Source organism: Myxocyprinus asiaticus, chromosome 1, assembly GCF_019703515.2.
Source record: "Myxocyprinus asiaticus isolate MX2 ecotype Aquarium Trade chromosome 1, UBuf_Myxa_2, whole genome shotgun sequence".
Lineage (NCBI taxonomy): Eukaryota > Metazoa > Chordata > Actinopteri > Cypriniformes > Catostomidae > Myxocyprinus > Myxocyprinus asiaticus.
This window is the reverse complement of record NC_059344.1, coordinates 27,421,758-27,438,728: the sequence shown is the minus strand read 5'-3', so window position 1 is coordinate 27,438,728 and position 16,971 is coordinate 27,421,758. Positions and strand designations below refer to the sequence as shown.

The window sequence follows — 16,971 nt, the reverse complement described above, 5'->3', positions numbered from 1 at the left end:
TTCATATTACTGAAAAAATGATGTTACCAAGTGAACTTACACTGATGAGCCAAAACTTTATGACCACCTGCCTAATATGCTGTTGGTCCTCTGCGTGCCGTCAAAACAGCGCCAACCCGCCAAGGCATGGACTCTACAAGACCCCTGAAAGTGTCCTGTGGTATCTGGCACCAAGACATTAGCAGCAGATCCTTCAAGTCCTGTAAGTTGCGAGGTGGAGCCACTGTGGATTGGACTTGCTGGCCCAGCACATCCCACAGATGCTCAATCGGATTGAGATCTGGGGAATTTGAAGGCCAGGATAACACCTTGAACTCTTCATCATGTTCCTCAAACCATTCCCAAACAATGTGTGCAGTGTGGCAGGGTGCATTATCCTGCTGAAAGAGACCACTGCCATCATGGAATATCATTGCCATGAAGGGGTGTACTTGGTCTGCAGTGGTGTTTAGGTAGGTGGCATGTGTCAAATTGACATCCACATGAATGGCCGGACCCAGGGTTTCCCAGCAGAACATTGCCCAGTGCATCACACTTCCTTCCACCGGCTTGACGTCTTCCCACAGTGCATCCTGGTGCCATGACTTCCCCAGGTAAACAGTGTACACGTACACAGCCATCCACATGATGTAAAATAAAATGGGAATCATCGGACCACGCGACCTTCTACCACTGCTCTAAGGTCCAGTTCCGACACTCATGTGCCCATTGTAGGCGCATTCAATGGAGGACAGGGGTCATAATGGACACTCTGACTGGTCTGCGGCTACGCAGCCCCATACACAGCAGGGTGCGATGCACTGTGTGTTGTGACACATTCCTCCCATAACCATCATTAAAATTTTCAGTTCGGACCAGACGGGATAGCCTTTGTTGCCCTCACGCATGGATGAGCACTGGGCACCCAACACCCTGTCGCAGGTTTGTGGTTTGTCCCTCCTCGGACCACTGTTGGTAGGTACTCACCACTGCTGACCAGAAGCACCCCACAAGCCTTGCCGTTTCAGAGATGCTCTGACCCAGTCATCTGGCCATAACAATGTGGCCCTTTTCAAAGTCGCTCAGGTCTTTACTCCTGCCCATTTCCCCTGCCTCCAACACGATTGTTCGTTTACAATATAATCTACACAGACCCTGACATGTGGCCTTGTTAGGAAATGATCAACATAATTCACTTAACCTGTGAGTGGTCATAATGTTTTGGTCTCATCAGTGTAGTTTCAATGCTTTCAGTCTTTAATTAATCTCTTTGTGTTGGGACAACATGAATATTTTTTGTTTGGTTAAGAGAAATTGGTCAGGAGATTTCTAGTTCCAGCATGCTTTGCATGGCACATGAGATAAATTAAGTGTTAATGTGTATTTATGCAAGATAAATGTAAAGGGGGAGACTTTTTAGTGTTTAAAGTTTTATGGTTTCTGTTATGTGTGAGTTTTTGGTTTGCTATCAAGAGTGGAGCCTGAGCTTAGTTTGAGGGCAGGTACATGGTGAAAATGCTCTAAATTGCTTTACTTATTCAACTATTGCTATGCTAATCACAGCAAAGGCGTTTCCCATTAGCATGCATTTAGCATGCTAGTATTCGCTATACTAGCTAGTTAATGACAGAGACTCATTCGAGTTAATGTAACATGTCTAATTTAGCTGGGTTTACTTAATTAAATGAGGTTCCCTCTACTTGAAGTATTTAGGTTGAGATTACATGGGAATTCAATTTAAGATAACTTGTTTTAAACATGTGGAACTACTGTCCATGACTGAATCACGTTCAGCCAAAGAGATATTTTTTAATCCTTAAATAAATCCTTAAAATATACAAGGCATACTAAAGAAAATTGACAAAATAACATGTTTATTAAAGAAAATAATATTTTATATAATAATAACAAAAAGAAGAAGATTCAGTGGTTGCTGATCCATAGTAGACTGTAATCTGGTCACATTTATGTTAATAAACTGTTCTCTCAGAATATCATGGGGGATAGATAGAAGTCAAATTAAGTTCCCCAAAACTACACTATTACGTTAGCCTTAAAGAGTTTAACACATGGGAGAGATTACATTTATATAATTTCAGATGAAAGTGGTAGCTAACATGGCCATGCTAGTAGCTACGTAAGTGTAACTTGGTAACCTAGATAACCAAATACTAGCCAGAAAACCATACTAAGAAAGCTAGCCAGATAGTTAGCAAGCTAGTAAGCCTATTGGCAGTGTACAGACTAAAAATATATATTTCATGAAGGTTAAATAAAAACAGTTAAGTCAACTAAAGAGATGCTTTCATGCGGTCATAATGTGTTATGCATTTCCTTTCTTGAAAACAAACTATCATATTTTTATCTCTGTTGATGTCACTTTGGATACGACTGATTCCGGATTCAGACCTCTTTCGGGTAGCTTTTTAATAAACTAAGCAAACTTGCTACTGCATATCTGTGGATTTAAGAAACGAGTGAGCAGTTTATTATTTCCATATTACGCAATTTCTATGAAATGGAGATCGAACCATGGCACAATTATGGGGTGCGTTGTCTCGTGCCGCACTCGTATAAGTTGACTCTACCAGCGTCTGCAACTGACTAGAGTGTCGCACAATGAGCTTGACATATTTTGGAACAAGTGCACTCGCTTAATGGAGTTGGAATATGTCAAATAGAGCAAAAATAAAACTGCAAATGAAATTGACTGACAAACAAACATTTTTCAAACATTCTTTCTTTTTGGAGTCAATGTTCCGGACCGTACCGGCCCAATTTAACGCCTGATTATAATGCTGTGACCTTGTTGAGCAAACAAGCAGTCAAAGCTATGAGTGCCAAAGTGGGCAGGAGGGGAGAGAGAGTGAGATCTTGCACATGCAAAAAACAGTGGAGTTACATAAATTTCAGAACTCTGTGCAAATTCACGTTCAAATAAACTTTATTCAAGTGCTAAATTGATTTTTGTTTGCTCAAAGTGAATTCATCTTTTCAAGAAAATACATTGCTTTACCAAACTGAGTTCATACGCATGCAAAATACCTTTTTGTGCTCTCAAAATATCATATTGCGCGCGCAGAATTGTGGCACACATATAACTCCATAATATTTCACTATGAACGCTGTCTTGAATGCTCGGGGAAAACGGGGACATCTGGTTACTCTAGTTAAGGGCAATGTCTCTTGCTATTGTAAGCAAGCACATGGCAAGCAAAATGCGAGTAGGTTGAATGAAACGTTGTTTGTTTGTTTTTTTAATATAGGAAACTTGAAGAAAAGGCCAGTAGCAGAATGATACCAAATGAATCTCTCTTGTTTTATCTGTCTGTGTTTCTGTACCCTGCAAGGCTGGCAACATAAAACAATTCCTTCAGAGTCCACGCACGGCACCTCGTGCAGATCCTCTGTGAGGGAGTTTAGCGGAAGTACGTCGGCAGCATTTTCACTCATCACATGCCGAGCATGCTGTTGTCTGTGTGCATGAAAGGCAAGTCTTGACAAGACAGCCTATGAATAACTGCGTAAATGGATCCATTGACTAATAATGACTATCTATTGCATGCTGCATCAAACATTTGACAAACGACTACAAATGTTCATCAGAACAACAAATAGCCTACATACAAGCTGCTTGAGAGAGCAATTATTCAATCAGTTTTCTGCATTAATTTATTTGCAGATTAAATAATCTGCACATATTATTATTTAACTTGATTTATGGACTCAAGCACACCCGATCGTGCTTAAACACTGACGAATGCCACACATGGTAATAGTGTGGATCAGATCATAATCTGCCAACGATTATTAAAGCACATTTATGATTTTATAGCTTAACTCGATACATCGACGAGCGGTCGCTGGGTGTATTCTGTGGTGTGACTGTGACCATGACTCGCGCTCAACAGCGCTCTCTGTGGACAGAAGGGCCACACCCGCACCCATGAACACCAACAGCACATCTGACACAGACTCAAGTGCAACCCGCACCAGTAGACGATGTAAAAGGAATCGCAATTGTCCTACAAAACGATCTCGTTCTGTCACAGTAACTGATACCCGCAGATAAATATGGAGTCGCCGCCAGAGCTTGTCACGGAGCCGGGCAAGAGCGCTTCTGAAGCGGGCACTTCGGTGGACGACAGCCCGGTGAAACCAGACAGCAAGGCTGAAACCGAGAAACCAGCTCTAGTTAGGCGGCAGAGTTGCTCAAGTACCAACAAGGGTAAGCTTAAAAAAAGGAAAGGAAAATAATAAACTTGATTGTGAATTATTTCTGTGCTTAACGGAGATCAATCTGGCTGTATACGGTATCGTAATCTTGAATTCCAAAGTCCTTGCATGTGTCTCTTAGGCGTTTCGTATCACCACTGAATTTACAGTGCATTTGACTCGTTATTTTACATATATGTAGGCCTGGGGATAGTCAAGCACATGCTTATTGAAAATGTACTAATGTGATATTTGGACATAATGTCCAAATATGCAGCTCAATCATTCCTGTCCATCGGCTACCTGTCATTTCTGACATGTTATTCACATGCTGTTCACTTGTTAATGAAACCCTGTTGCGATTTTGCATGACTGCCACATGTTTATCAACTCCTGCTATCATTGTGTGCAGTCGACAGATAGCTATGTGGCCAATATAAAATATATACTAAAAAAATATGCTCAGTTAAAGACAATATTCATATTTGTCAGTTCCAGTTTCAGGCTAGCACGGACGAGACTATATTTTCATAGCAAAGTGATGATTACATAGTGTTTACTAGAGCAACAACAACAACAAAAAGCCTTTTATTTTACATGGGACAGGCCCACCTCTTTTCTGTGGCTCTGGTTTGGGGATATAAGTACAATAAATGTCGGATAATGTGTCAGTCGGTTGACGATCATAGTTGACACGGTGCAGATTTCAGGTCCGCTTGGTTTTGGTTGGCATGTGTGTGGTTGTTTCAAAGTCTAGTGAGCTGACAACATTTCGGGTGTCTGATGCGCTTTCAAGCGCTTAAAATGCTGTCTATTTAGGCAACACTCTTGTGTTTGAGACACCGCCTGTGTGTGTGTGTGTGTGTGTGTGTGTGTGTGTGTGTGTGTGTGTGTGTGTGTGTGTGGAGCGCTGTTATGTAACAGGTTAAGTCACACACAGAAGGAGAGGATATGAAGGGATATTTTCACGTCTTTACTGCCCGTGTAAACAAATTGGGTTTTATGTCTGACCACAGCAGCAGAGAAGCCTTTCCCTAAAGAGAGTAGGGCTGTTTTCCCCTGTATGTTTACACAATTGGCGCGGTTTCTCTCTGGACACACCACTGTCTCGTTGTCCGGTTATGGATCCGGCCGCTTGAGGAGTTTCAGTTGGTCTCGGAAAAAGGGTCTGGCTTTCCTAACCTGCTAACCTATATTCTCCAATGTTTCTGCTCAGATAAGATCACTTTTACCGAGGTTTGGCCAACTCATTCGCCCGGTAATACAGAGTAATTTCGTTGTGCGAATGCAATGGAATGAAGAAAACATGTAGGAAGGCACTTTCTAGCGTCAAATCTCTTTAATGCCTGTTGTGTGTAGTTTGTTTGTTTGTTTGCTTGCTTGTTTTTTACACAGTCAGAGGTTAAACAATTTAAAGAGAGAGAGAGAGAAAAAAGATACACCTACGACTAATGGAAATGATTAAAAGGGATATTTCACCCTAAAATGAAAATTTTCTCATCATTTACTCACCCTCATGCTATCCCAGATGTGTATGACTTTCTTTCTTCTGCTGAACACAAACAAATATTTTTTTAGAAGAATATTTCAGCTCTGTTAGTCCATACAATGCAAGAGAATGGTTACCAAAACTTTGAAGCACCAAAAAGCATATAAAGGCAGCATGAACGTAATCTATACGACTCTTGATGTTAAATCCATATCTTCTGAAGTGATATGATAGGTGTGGGTGAGAAACAGATCAAAATTTACAAGTGAAGTCAGAAGTTTACATACCCTTAGGTTGAAGTCATTAAAACTAATTTTTTAATCACTCCACAGATTTAATATTAGCAAACTATAGTTTTGGCAAGCCGTTTAGGACATCTACTTTGTGCATGACACGAGTAATTTTTTCAACAATTGTTTACAGACAGATTGTTTCACTTTTAATTGACTATATCACAATTCCAGTGGGTCAGAAGTTTACATACACTAAGTTAACTGTGGCTTTAAGCAGCTTGGAAAATTCCAGAAAATGATGTCAAGCCTTTAGGAAATTGGCCAATTAGCTTCTGATAGGTTAATTGGAGTCAATTGGAGGTGTACCTGTGGATGTATTTTAAGGCCTGCCTTCAAACTCAGTGCCTTTTTGTTTGACATCATGGGAAAATCAAAAGAAATCAGCCAAGACCTCAGAAAAACAATTGTGGACCTCCACAAGTCTGGTTCATCCTTGGGAGCAATTTCCAAATGCCTGAAGGTACCACGTTCATCTGTACAAACAATATTACACAAGTATAAATACCATGGGACCACACAGCCATCATACCACTCAGGAAGGAGACGCATTCTGTCTCCTAGAGATGAATGTAGTTTGGTGTGAAAAGTGCAAATCACTCCGAGAACAACAGCAAAGGACCTTGTGAAGATGCTGGAGGAAACAGGTAGACAAGTATCTATATCTACAGTTAAATGAGTCCTATATCGACATAACCTAAAAGGCTGCACAGCAAGGAAGATGCCAATGCTCCAAAACTGCCATAAAAAAGCCAGACTACAGTTTACAAGTGCACATGGGAACAAAGATCTTACTTTTTGGAGAAATGTCTTCTGGTCTGATGAAACAAAAATTTAACTGTTTGGCCATAATGTCCATCGTTATGTTTGGAGGATAAAGGGTGAGGGTTGCAAGCCGAAGAACACCATCCCAACCATGAAGCATGGGGGTGGCAGCATCATGTTGTGGGGGTGCTTTGCTGCAGGAGGGACTGGTGCACTTCACAAAATAGATGGCATCATGAGGAAGGAAATTTATGTGGATATATTGAAGCAACATCTCAAGACATCAGCCAGGAAGTTAAAGCTCGGTTGCCAATGGGTCTTCCAAATGGACAATGACCCCAAGCATACCTCCAAAGTTGTGGCAAAATGGCTTACGGACAACAAAGTCAAGGTATTGGAGTGGCCATCACAAAGCCCTGACCTCAATCCGATAGAAAATTTGTGGGCAGAACTGAAAAAGCCTGTGCGAGCAAGGAGGCCTACAAACCTGACTCAGTTACGCCAGTTCTGTCTGGAGGAATGGGCCAAAATTCCAGCAGCTTATTGTGAGAAGCTTGTGGAAGACTACCCAAAATGTTTGACCCAAGTTAAACAATTTAAAGGCAATGCTACTAAATACTAACCATGTGTATTTAAACTTCTGACCCACTGGGAATGTGATGAAAGAAATAAAAACTGAAATAAATCATTCTCTACATTTCTGACATTTCACATTCTTATAAAGTAGTGATCCTAACTGACCTAAGACAGGGAATGTTTTCTACGATTAAATGTCAAGAATTGTGAAAAACTAGTTTAAATGTATTTGGCTGAGGTGTATGTAAACTTCTGACTTAAACTGTAAGTTCTTTTTTATTATAAATCTCCGCCTTTGACCAGCCCCAACCAGTTGGTGGCGATATGCACAAAGAATGTGAATTGCCAAAAAACAAAAGAAGAAGAATGTGAAAGTGGATATTTATAGTAAATAGGACTTGAATATTGATCTGGTTCTCACCCACACCTATCATATCGCTTCAGAAGATATGGATTTAACCACTGGAGTCATATAGATAACTTTCATGCCCTCTTTATGTGCGTTTTAAACCTTCAGAGTTCTGGCCACCATAAACTTGCAGGAAATAATTGAATGGTCAAACAAAATAATATAACAACCCCTTGCACTTACATATTCATTTGGTGTACACAGTAATCACTCTGGACCCCTTTCCATGGTCAGTTAATGAAAATTATTCACTGGCATTGAACCATTAATATGGTTAGTTTATTTGTAAGCCGGCGTGGTGATTTAAATAATGTTTGATTTTTATGTGAGGTGTTACTATCAAACATATCTTGATGGCAGAAGATTTGATTATTCAGATTTTAATACTTTTACAGGCCCAGACAGAATAAAGCGCAACTGGGCTTGCCCTTTTCAAGACTTTTCAGCTATTAGATTCCAGAAGTATTTTTCCCATTCGTTTTTTCCATAGGGATTTCATAAAGTACTTCTTAAAAGAGATTTAAGCCAAACCAAACCAACCAGAATTTTAAAACATTACAAAAAAATACGAAAAAGTTGTTGAAATTCTGACAAAAAGACAAAGGTATAAGACTGTGTAATCATCAACATCTTTTATGAGGGAATGAACATTTATAAGTTCTGTTTACTGTTATGAGACGGTTTATAAATTATGCGCTCTATTGTTTGACTTTTTTGAGTACGGCTTTTGGGTGGAAAAATCTGTGAAATTCCACTGAATGGATCTAAAATGGACCTGAGCACCACAGTCTTATTGGTAGCTGATTATCAAATTAGCCAAAATCTGTAATTCTCAAACACGTATGGAGGGTAGAACTTGTGCTTGCCTAGAATGACAGGTGATCCAATTCTGGAGAAATCTGCAGAGCTTTCTGCAGAGTTCTGTACACACAGATTCTGTGTAGGTTTTCTCATACTTCACCTAAGAAGCCTTTTTCACTCAGCAGCTGAGACCCTGCCTCTCAGCAATCTCTCTAAAAGCTCCAAGTTGTTTTTTACAGTGCAGGGACTACATGTTACATAACTCTGTGCTTCCTCAAATTCTTCACCCCAGTGGAGGTGGTCGGCCTCAGGGTGGACAAGATGGCTCTCACACAGACACTACCAAACACTAACATGGCCAAAAATGCACAAGGCCATCTCTTAGGCATCTTATGTCCACTTGAGGCTGTTGTGGATTAGGATTGTGCTTACTAAAATGCAAAAAAATAAAGAAGGAAGCTGTATTGGACATGTTAAAGCAAACAATATAGACTTAAAGGAGAATAAGGACAGGAATCATAATTAATTTAACGATTCTGGCTCTGATTACTCTTAACGATTCTGGTTCCTTAGCAAATCATGGTTCTTTTGGGACTTTTGAGGAAGATAATTTCAGATTTTAATAGAACTGATTCTTGCAAAAGGTGTTTACACAGACTTTTTAATTAAGGTATTTTGTTAATCCATTATTAGTATTTATAAAATATGACTAATTAAAAAAATAAACTCAAGTGTATCCACACATTGTCATATGAACAACCAGTCATTAATTACTCTGATTTAAGACTCATGAGTTGGACATGGTGCAGTAAATGAATTGCGGTTTAGTACATTTTTGATTCACTAAAGATAACTGGCTTATATGAGTAATTGGTTTGGATGGTAGAGTTCTATGTTTTGTGGTGCAGATTTCAAAAGAACTGGCTCATAAGAGACATTCATTCGGGAATCAGGCTCCACTGATTGTTTTGTGTGTTTCACACTGTAGATTCAAAAGAACCTGCTTATAAGAGTCAGTCAGGAATCAGTCTGCACTAGTAGTGCTGTATGTTTCGCTCTCTAGATTTAGGTGTGGTGTTGCAGTGCAGGAAACAGAGTATTTTTGTACGGTGTTCCGTCTGCATAGGCGCCTACGGTAGAATGCTTGCTTGAGAACCGTTTAACAGAAACTAATGTTAAAAAAAGACATTCGGTTTCAGTATTTAAAAAAAAAAAAAAAATGGAACCGGTTGATGGACACATTTTTCAAATTTTTAGTGAATTATTGTGAGTAAATTTTGTGTAAAATAAATGTTTGTTTCATTTCAGCAACTTTGAGTACATCTCGTTTGCCATCATTAAATTGTACTGGGTGTATCTATAGATATTGTTATCGGCATCAGCATTTGAAAAATGCATATTGGCCAACCACTATCAAAAGACCTTAGATTTTTAACATGAATAGGGATAAAGGGAGTGAATGAAGGAAATCCTGTCTTAGGTGAGTGTCTGTAAACTCACTATATTTACAGGGTTCCCACGGATCCTTAAAATGTCTTAAATTCAGTTTTCCAAAATTTAAGGTCATAAAAAGTCTTAAATGATACAACAAAAGTCTTAATTTTTATTTAAAGAGGTCTTAAATTTTGGGGCAGGAATCGTGATATGACCTAATCTGATTAACAAACTTCAAAATAATAGGATTTAATTAAATAAATGCATGCGCTGCGTCTTTCTGTATTTTCTCCTTATACTCGGGGGCTTGTGAGTGCTTCCAGCTGTTGCTGAGCAGTTCGCAATCATTAAGCCATATCGGAAATTTATGACAAGCGATTACGTATGATCAACAGATGATGATGATGATGAAATACTGTTGATGAAATATAACAATGTTTACTTTTAATTGTTTATATTGTAATACGCTGTAGATTATTGTAGGAGAGCACATTTTATTTCCATGATCTGTTTGAATGAGCAGCTAGTAGCAGTGAAGCGCAAACATTTCAAAATAAGAGTCCTCCGGTGTATTTCAGCCTGTAAAGTCAAAAGTTCCACGCTATGAATCATCCCCCCCCCCAATTAAATTCATTTTTAATTAAATTTGGACTCTTGTGGCCTCTGTCTGGCCCTCCCCATCACAGGAAGGAAAGACTAAGAACAAGTAATATAGGCCACTAATTTAAAAAAACATTGGCAGTCTTTCAACACATTATCGAATAAGCACAATCCAATATCGGTTGACTTCTAATTTTGATTTATTTATATAATGGTACATAACCCAATTTTAATGTGATATATGTGGAAAACATGTCTTGAGTATTTTAAACTTGCATATATCCTACCCTGTTTTACTGATAAGCAATGTTTAGGCTATATTGAATGTGTGACCCTGCATGTTTAAGAGTCTGTGATTGATACATGACTTATTTTGAGATTGTGTGGGGTTTTTTTTGGTATGGGGGTACAGTATTAATTTTATTTGTTCGGGTCTTGAAAAAGGTCTTAAAAAGTCTTAAATTTGATTTGAAAAACTCTGCAGCAACCCTGATTTAAAACAGGGCAGGATGCTTTTAACACAAATGAGGGGAATAAGAGAAGTAGCCAGTGTCCTGGCAACTGCCGTTTCAGTGGTGGCTTTGACACAGTCTTGTCTGGAACTATGGAAACAGAAAAAGGAACGCACATTAACATACATACAGACACAGGAAAAACGCCCTATTCTGGCTTTTTGTACTGCGATGGAGTGTTATTGCAGTGTTGACAGGCATAATTGTCTACAGGTGCGCCCCATCATATGCTGCCAGGCAGACTCCTTTCCACGCCATCGAAAGTAGTCACAAAATGGCCAGAGACTGACGGTTGGTGAGAGGAGGTGTCTTCATCATACGAAAGATGTATAGGATCTTCCACATGATGCGCTCACTCTGGGCTAATTAGTGTTTTCCAACCAGGCTGCACTGTAACCTGAGAATTGCAGTGGATTTAGATGGTTCAAAAGTGCAGAACATTGAAGTGATTATAAATGGGGTTGTTGATGAGTTGGCATTGTGAAGAAAAGCTCTAGAGTAGATATGAATCATTAACTGTTCCTATAAGGTAGAGGAGAAGTGCATTGTCCATCTGCTGGAATATTTAATTACATGATATACTCTGATGTTAGGAATGTCATTTTACTCTAATTTACAATTGTCAGTAATTCCAGGAAATTGTCCATTTGTCATGCAAGGGCTCAGTTTCTGTTTACGTAACAAGGTATAGACCTTTCTCACAGACTGTGATGACCGTTTCCACCTTATTTAGCAGTGTAAATCTCACAAGCTTTTTTTATATTATACATTTTTTAAATATTGAGTGTAAATTTATAACATTATGCTTTGTGTTATATTACCCTGGAATTAATAAAAAAAAAACGAATTACCACAGCTGTGGTTTCTATGACAGCTGCTGAGAGAGTGACAGTAAATCTGGCATCTTCTCCCATCTGACTGTCTTAATCCACCACTCTCTATTTTCCTCTTCTGTTAAGTCATTAAAATGTAAGAGTGGATTTTTTCTTTTGGTCTTGGAGCGAATGGGTAAGTGAAAATTATATTTGCTGTGTTCTCCCATTCACTCCCATTCACCGCTGTTGAGGTCTACCCTGCAAACGTTTACTTCCGCGTCCAAAACCCGTAGTGTGAAAAAGGTCTATTGTAATTTGTTAGAAATAGCAAATAAAAAACTCTGAAACCTTTTAGAGCAAACGTAGTGCTTTCCATATCCGAGATGAAAATGGACTTGTAAATCACTTAACTCAGAGAGGAACTTTAAGATGATATTCACAGGGCTGTTTTTACCTTCTTGCTTAGTGAGATTCCAGAAGAAAGCTTTTCAGACCCAAGGGGATGTGTTCAGGCCGAGTTCATCTGAATAGATTGCACTGTACTCTGTGTTCTCCCCACTGGGCTGGAACCATGGTATGGGTTCCTGCGCATGGCCTCCTGTTTCCCCCACAGCATTTACCAGAGCTGCTAGAGTTATTACATTTAGATCAACTCCACCTCAAAGGTTGCTCATGAATTTTTATGGGGTATTGATTGTGCAACTGGATGATTTAAAGGAGATTTTTATTAGTAGGTCAAACACTTGAAATTCAAATTTTTGCTCTGTATTTACAAGTGTTTTCTTTAAAAGTGTTTTGTAACTAGTGCATCATCACTGGTGTTCACAACATTCCTGTGACAGAACGGAAGTACTTTTATTTAGTTGGACCCATTAAATCTCTGAGTTAGCATGTTTACATGCAAAACAATACTCTAAAACCTATTAAAATCAGCTGATTCAATAAATCTCACAATGCAAGAAAAGTTGTTTAAATGTAATTTAAAATTATAGAGATTCTCTGGTTTTGACATCAAACGAGAACAGGCATGCACAAAACACTCGCACACATTGGAAAAGCAACCAAACGCATGTAAAGGTGTTTACATGCAACGTGAAGTTAAGGTACTTTACTTTTTTTTTTGTTTCTTTTTTTTTTGTTTTTGTTTTTTTTGCTTGTACCGTTTATGACCTTCCCCCAATAATAATAATAATAATAATAATAATAATAATAATAATAATAATAAACATTTAAGTATTTAGGCTTATGAAATATGATCAGTGTTAAATTGGGCATATAAATGCACACATTTTTGATTAGATAAATTCTCAGTACACACACTGACCTTCCAAGAGAAGACGTTTGTGCTGAGACTTTCTTACCAAGAAGTGTGCTTTGGAACAGAGTTCTAGTCTAAACATTAAGATTATCTTTTTATCATTAGTCACAGTGTCATGTCAAGAACACTGGACAAAACATCCTCATTTCTCCTAGTGCAGTTGGAGGAGTACACACACATGCTCTCTGTCTGTCTCAAATACTCATTCCTGGATGGATGCATGTTTCGTGGCATTGGGGGAAAGTTACACTTTTGTTGAATGATGTCAGGACAGCTGGCAGACAAACCGTAATCTCAAACAGCTCATTGTTAATTCAGCACAGAGAAGTGAGTCCAGTTTGTCTTTAATGTGGTCTATTGCATATTGATATTAAATGAAGACAAGCATCCTGGACATCATTGTGTGTACAATTAGAATACTGTTATTACATCGCTATAAAATATTACCAGACTTAATAGTCTTATCATTGTCTCACTTATGTCTTGATCAATAAGAAAGGCTTAAATACAGTATACAATACGAATGTAGGGGCAGCACTTAATGCTGTGATGCATCTGTAGTCAAAGCACCTGAAGGAAAGTCTGTTCACAATGTGAGAGTTTTGGTTAGACTGGTACGGATATATATTTATGTTTGTATTTATACACAAAGATTAAAGGCTAACACATTATGAGAAATTTATTGACAACCCAGCGATAAACTGCTTATTAAAAGGCAAAGTGTGTCATTTATGTGCTGTTAGCAGCACCAAACGGAATTGCAAAAATTGTTGTTTCCAAATAGGTTTCTTAGACCCTCCATACCGTTCCTTCCACCCACAGTGTTTACCAACATACAGTAGTCTCATGACAACTCGCAATAATTTCTATAATGGCCAAATTATAAGAAATCTTACGACTTTTCTTATATGAAAAGGTACAGCTTTTATTCCCATGGTTTGTTTCACTGGTTTGTTTATTTGTGTGGAAAAACACACATCAGATTTCAACAATCTGTTAATAATATTTATAAGATCACCTACATAAAGCATCCAGAAGCTCTGTATTTCACACACATACACAAACAGTTCTGTCTGGGGATGATCTGTTGAGTAATTACACACGCACTTGCACAGGCATCTTATTCAAGTGAACATGTCTTTTTTTCCTCCCTGCATACAGAATAGACTATTTGGCTATTAAGTGTGTCCTCTGCCAAGTAAGAGTAAGTATCTCATTCATTAAGCTACTGGACTGAGGCCAGGTTATTTGTCTTCAGTGACCGTTTTCCCACTGGTTAAGGCAGGTGGTTCAACCACCCTGGCACAGCACATCTGCAAATTAGCTGGTGTGATATGCTGTAGCAAAGTGAAAACAACTTGTGTTCGAGTACTCTTGTTTTACCTCAAAGCTTAGCTAGGATGAATTCTTTTTTTTAAATTTTGAGTGAGCAGTATGATGATTTACTCTATAGATAAAAGACTTTGTAATTAGACCTTTTAAATGCTCTCTCTTATCTTTATAAACGAATTGGCAAGTGTCAGGATGGAATTTAGTGTAAAGGCGACGGTAATTTAACATCCTAAATCTCATAGTGTTTTTACAGTTATTTACACTATTCTTTTGGTTGCTAAAACCTTTATGTTGAAGTTATACTATAACCACAGTGACCATAGAGAAGTGCTAGTACAGTTTTTGATAAATGTTCAGCATGTTCTTTTCTCTCTGCCCAACAGGGATCTATGTCATTTTAGGTTTGAGTGTGTGTACTGTATTTGTGTATGCATACATATATTTATGTATATATCTGGGTGTTTCTTCAACTTCAGGAATTTTATGTTCCAGGGGTTGTTTTTTATTAAAACTTTTTCATTTTTGTCATTTGAAGGTCACATTAAAACTGACTTGGAAACTTTTTTCCATGCCTTTTTCATTTATTTTTGTTACTTTTCAAATGCCACTTACGTTTACATTGTATTGTTCAACCCTTGTCCCAAACCCAGACTTTCAATATTTAACTATTAAATCCATTAAAAAAAAATGACATGTTTAAAACTATGATAATGTAAACAAAGAATGAAATAAACAAAAAACATTTCAATATTTACACAGAAATTTGCAGCAAAAATGCCTGGTGTGGTGAAAATAGTGTGAATAAACACCGATCAGCCACAACATTAAAACCACCTGCCTAATATTGTGTAGGTCCCCCTCATGCCACCAAAACAACGCCAACCCGCATCTCAGAATAGCATTCTGACATTATATTCTTCTCACCACAATTGTACAGAGCGGTTATCTGAGTTACCGTAGACTTTGTCAGTTCAAACCAGTCTGGCCATTCTCCATTGACCTCTCTCATCAACAAGGCATAGCTGACCACAGAACTGCCGCTCACTGGATGTTTTTTGTTTTTGGCACCATTCGGAGTAAATTCTAGAGACTGTTGTGCGTGAAAATCCCAGGAGATCAGCAGTTATAGAAATACTCAAACCAGCCCGTCTGGTACCAACAATCATGCCACGCTCCAAATCACTGAGATCACATTTTCCCCCCATTCTGATGGTTGATGTGAACATTAACTGAAACTTCTGACCCGTATCTGTATGATTTTATGCACTGCACTGCTGCCACAGGATATATATATATATATATATATATATATATAATTTGTTTTGGTTCAAAAGTTAGTGTATTTGTTAACCATGGCAACAAATGTGCCAGAGATGAGCTTGCCTGAGATGAAATATGAGACATGTGATGTTTAAAGGAAACAGTGAAAGATCAAGGTAAATATCACATGTGAGCAGAATGTTTTTATGGGGCCTAATTTCTAGTTCAGCTATAATTTTGCCAAATGATGTGCAAAAATATTGCGTGTGAAAATATTATTTAATTGTGTGTATTTAGGATGCAAAAGACATAAATTAAAATTTAAATTAGCCTTAGCAAGACAAAGGAGGCAGCTATTTTATACAAAAATAAAAACAATTAGTTGACCATTGTCCCAGGCAAAAAATGTCCTCTATAGCTGTGCTAGTTTTATGTCTCTCTTTACTCCACAGTCTCTTTCTTAAGAAATATTATTTAAATTCAAATTAATATTTCAAGTCTATTTATTATTTTTTGTTTCTTTGTTAAGTTGCCGTGTAATAAGCTGATAATTATTGGCTGACTATACATTATCCCTTACAATACATTTGGGTGAAAGTACAGACAACACTGCAAAACCTCATGTCCACCATTCTTCCCCTGATTCTCTGACTCCCTCTCTCTCTCTCTCTCTCTCTCTCTCTCTCTCTCTCTCTCTCTCTCTGTTTCTCTCTGTTTCTCTCTGTGTTGTCTAGCTGTTTGTAATAGGCCACCTGGAGCAGAGCAGAACATCTGTGTGTACATTACGTGTGTGTGTGTGTGTGTGTGTGTGTGTGTGTTCAGCATCAAGGTGGAGACCAGGAAAATTTTAGGCGTAGGCACATCCAAACAGGGCAAACCAGTTATCCCAACCAGCGCATTAGCGTAAACTAGGCGTGAACCTCTGAATCTCTCATTGCATTAGACGACTTTCAGATAGGAAAGCTTCTCACTTGTCTTTGTTAATGAACCAAAAAAATAAGCGCACAATGAGATAACATCTGCCTCAAAATGTCCTTTCTCTGCATGATTACGTTAGTGTTCTGGATTAGTTTAAAGGCAGAGAGATTTCTGCTGATGAGCAATCTTTGATGAAGAGATTGCGAGAGTGAGAGGCAGTGTAGGAAGCAGGAAGAAATGACTGTGGCCCAGGGAAAT

The 16,971-nt window shown here is 38.4% G+C and overlaps 1 protein-coding gene across 2 annotated transcripts in view; it reads left to right on the top strand.

Annotated features, from left to right (window-relative positions):
• The first annotated feature begins 3,918 nt into the window (after positions 1–3,918).
• Positions 3,919–16,971, top strand: part of LOC127412744 (nuclear receptor ROR-alpha B-like) — a 70,087-nt gene continuing 57,034 nt past the window's right edge. For both annotated transcript variants that reach the window (XM_051649472.1, XM_051649397.1), the window contains exon 1: positions 3,919–4,207. In XM_051649472.1, the coding sequence (XP_051505432.1) occupies positions 4,054–4,207 (154 nt within the window). In that variant the 5' untranslated portion in view covers positions 3,919–4,053. The remainder of the gene's footprint in view (positions 4,208–16,971) is intronic.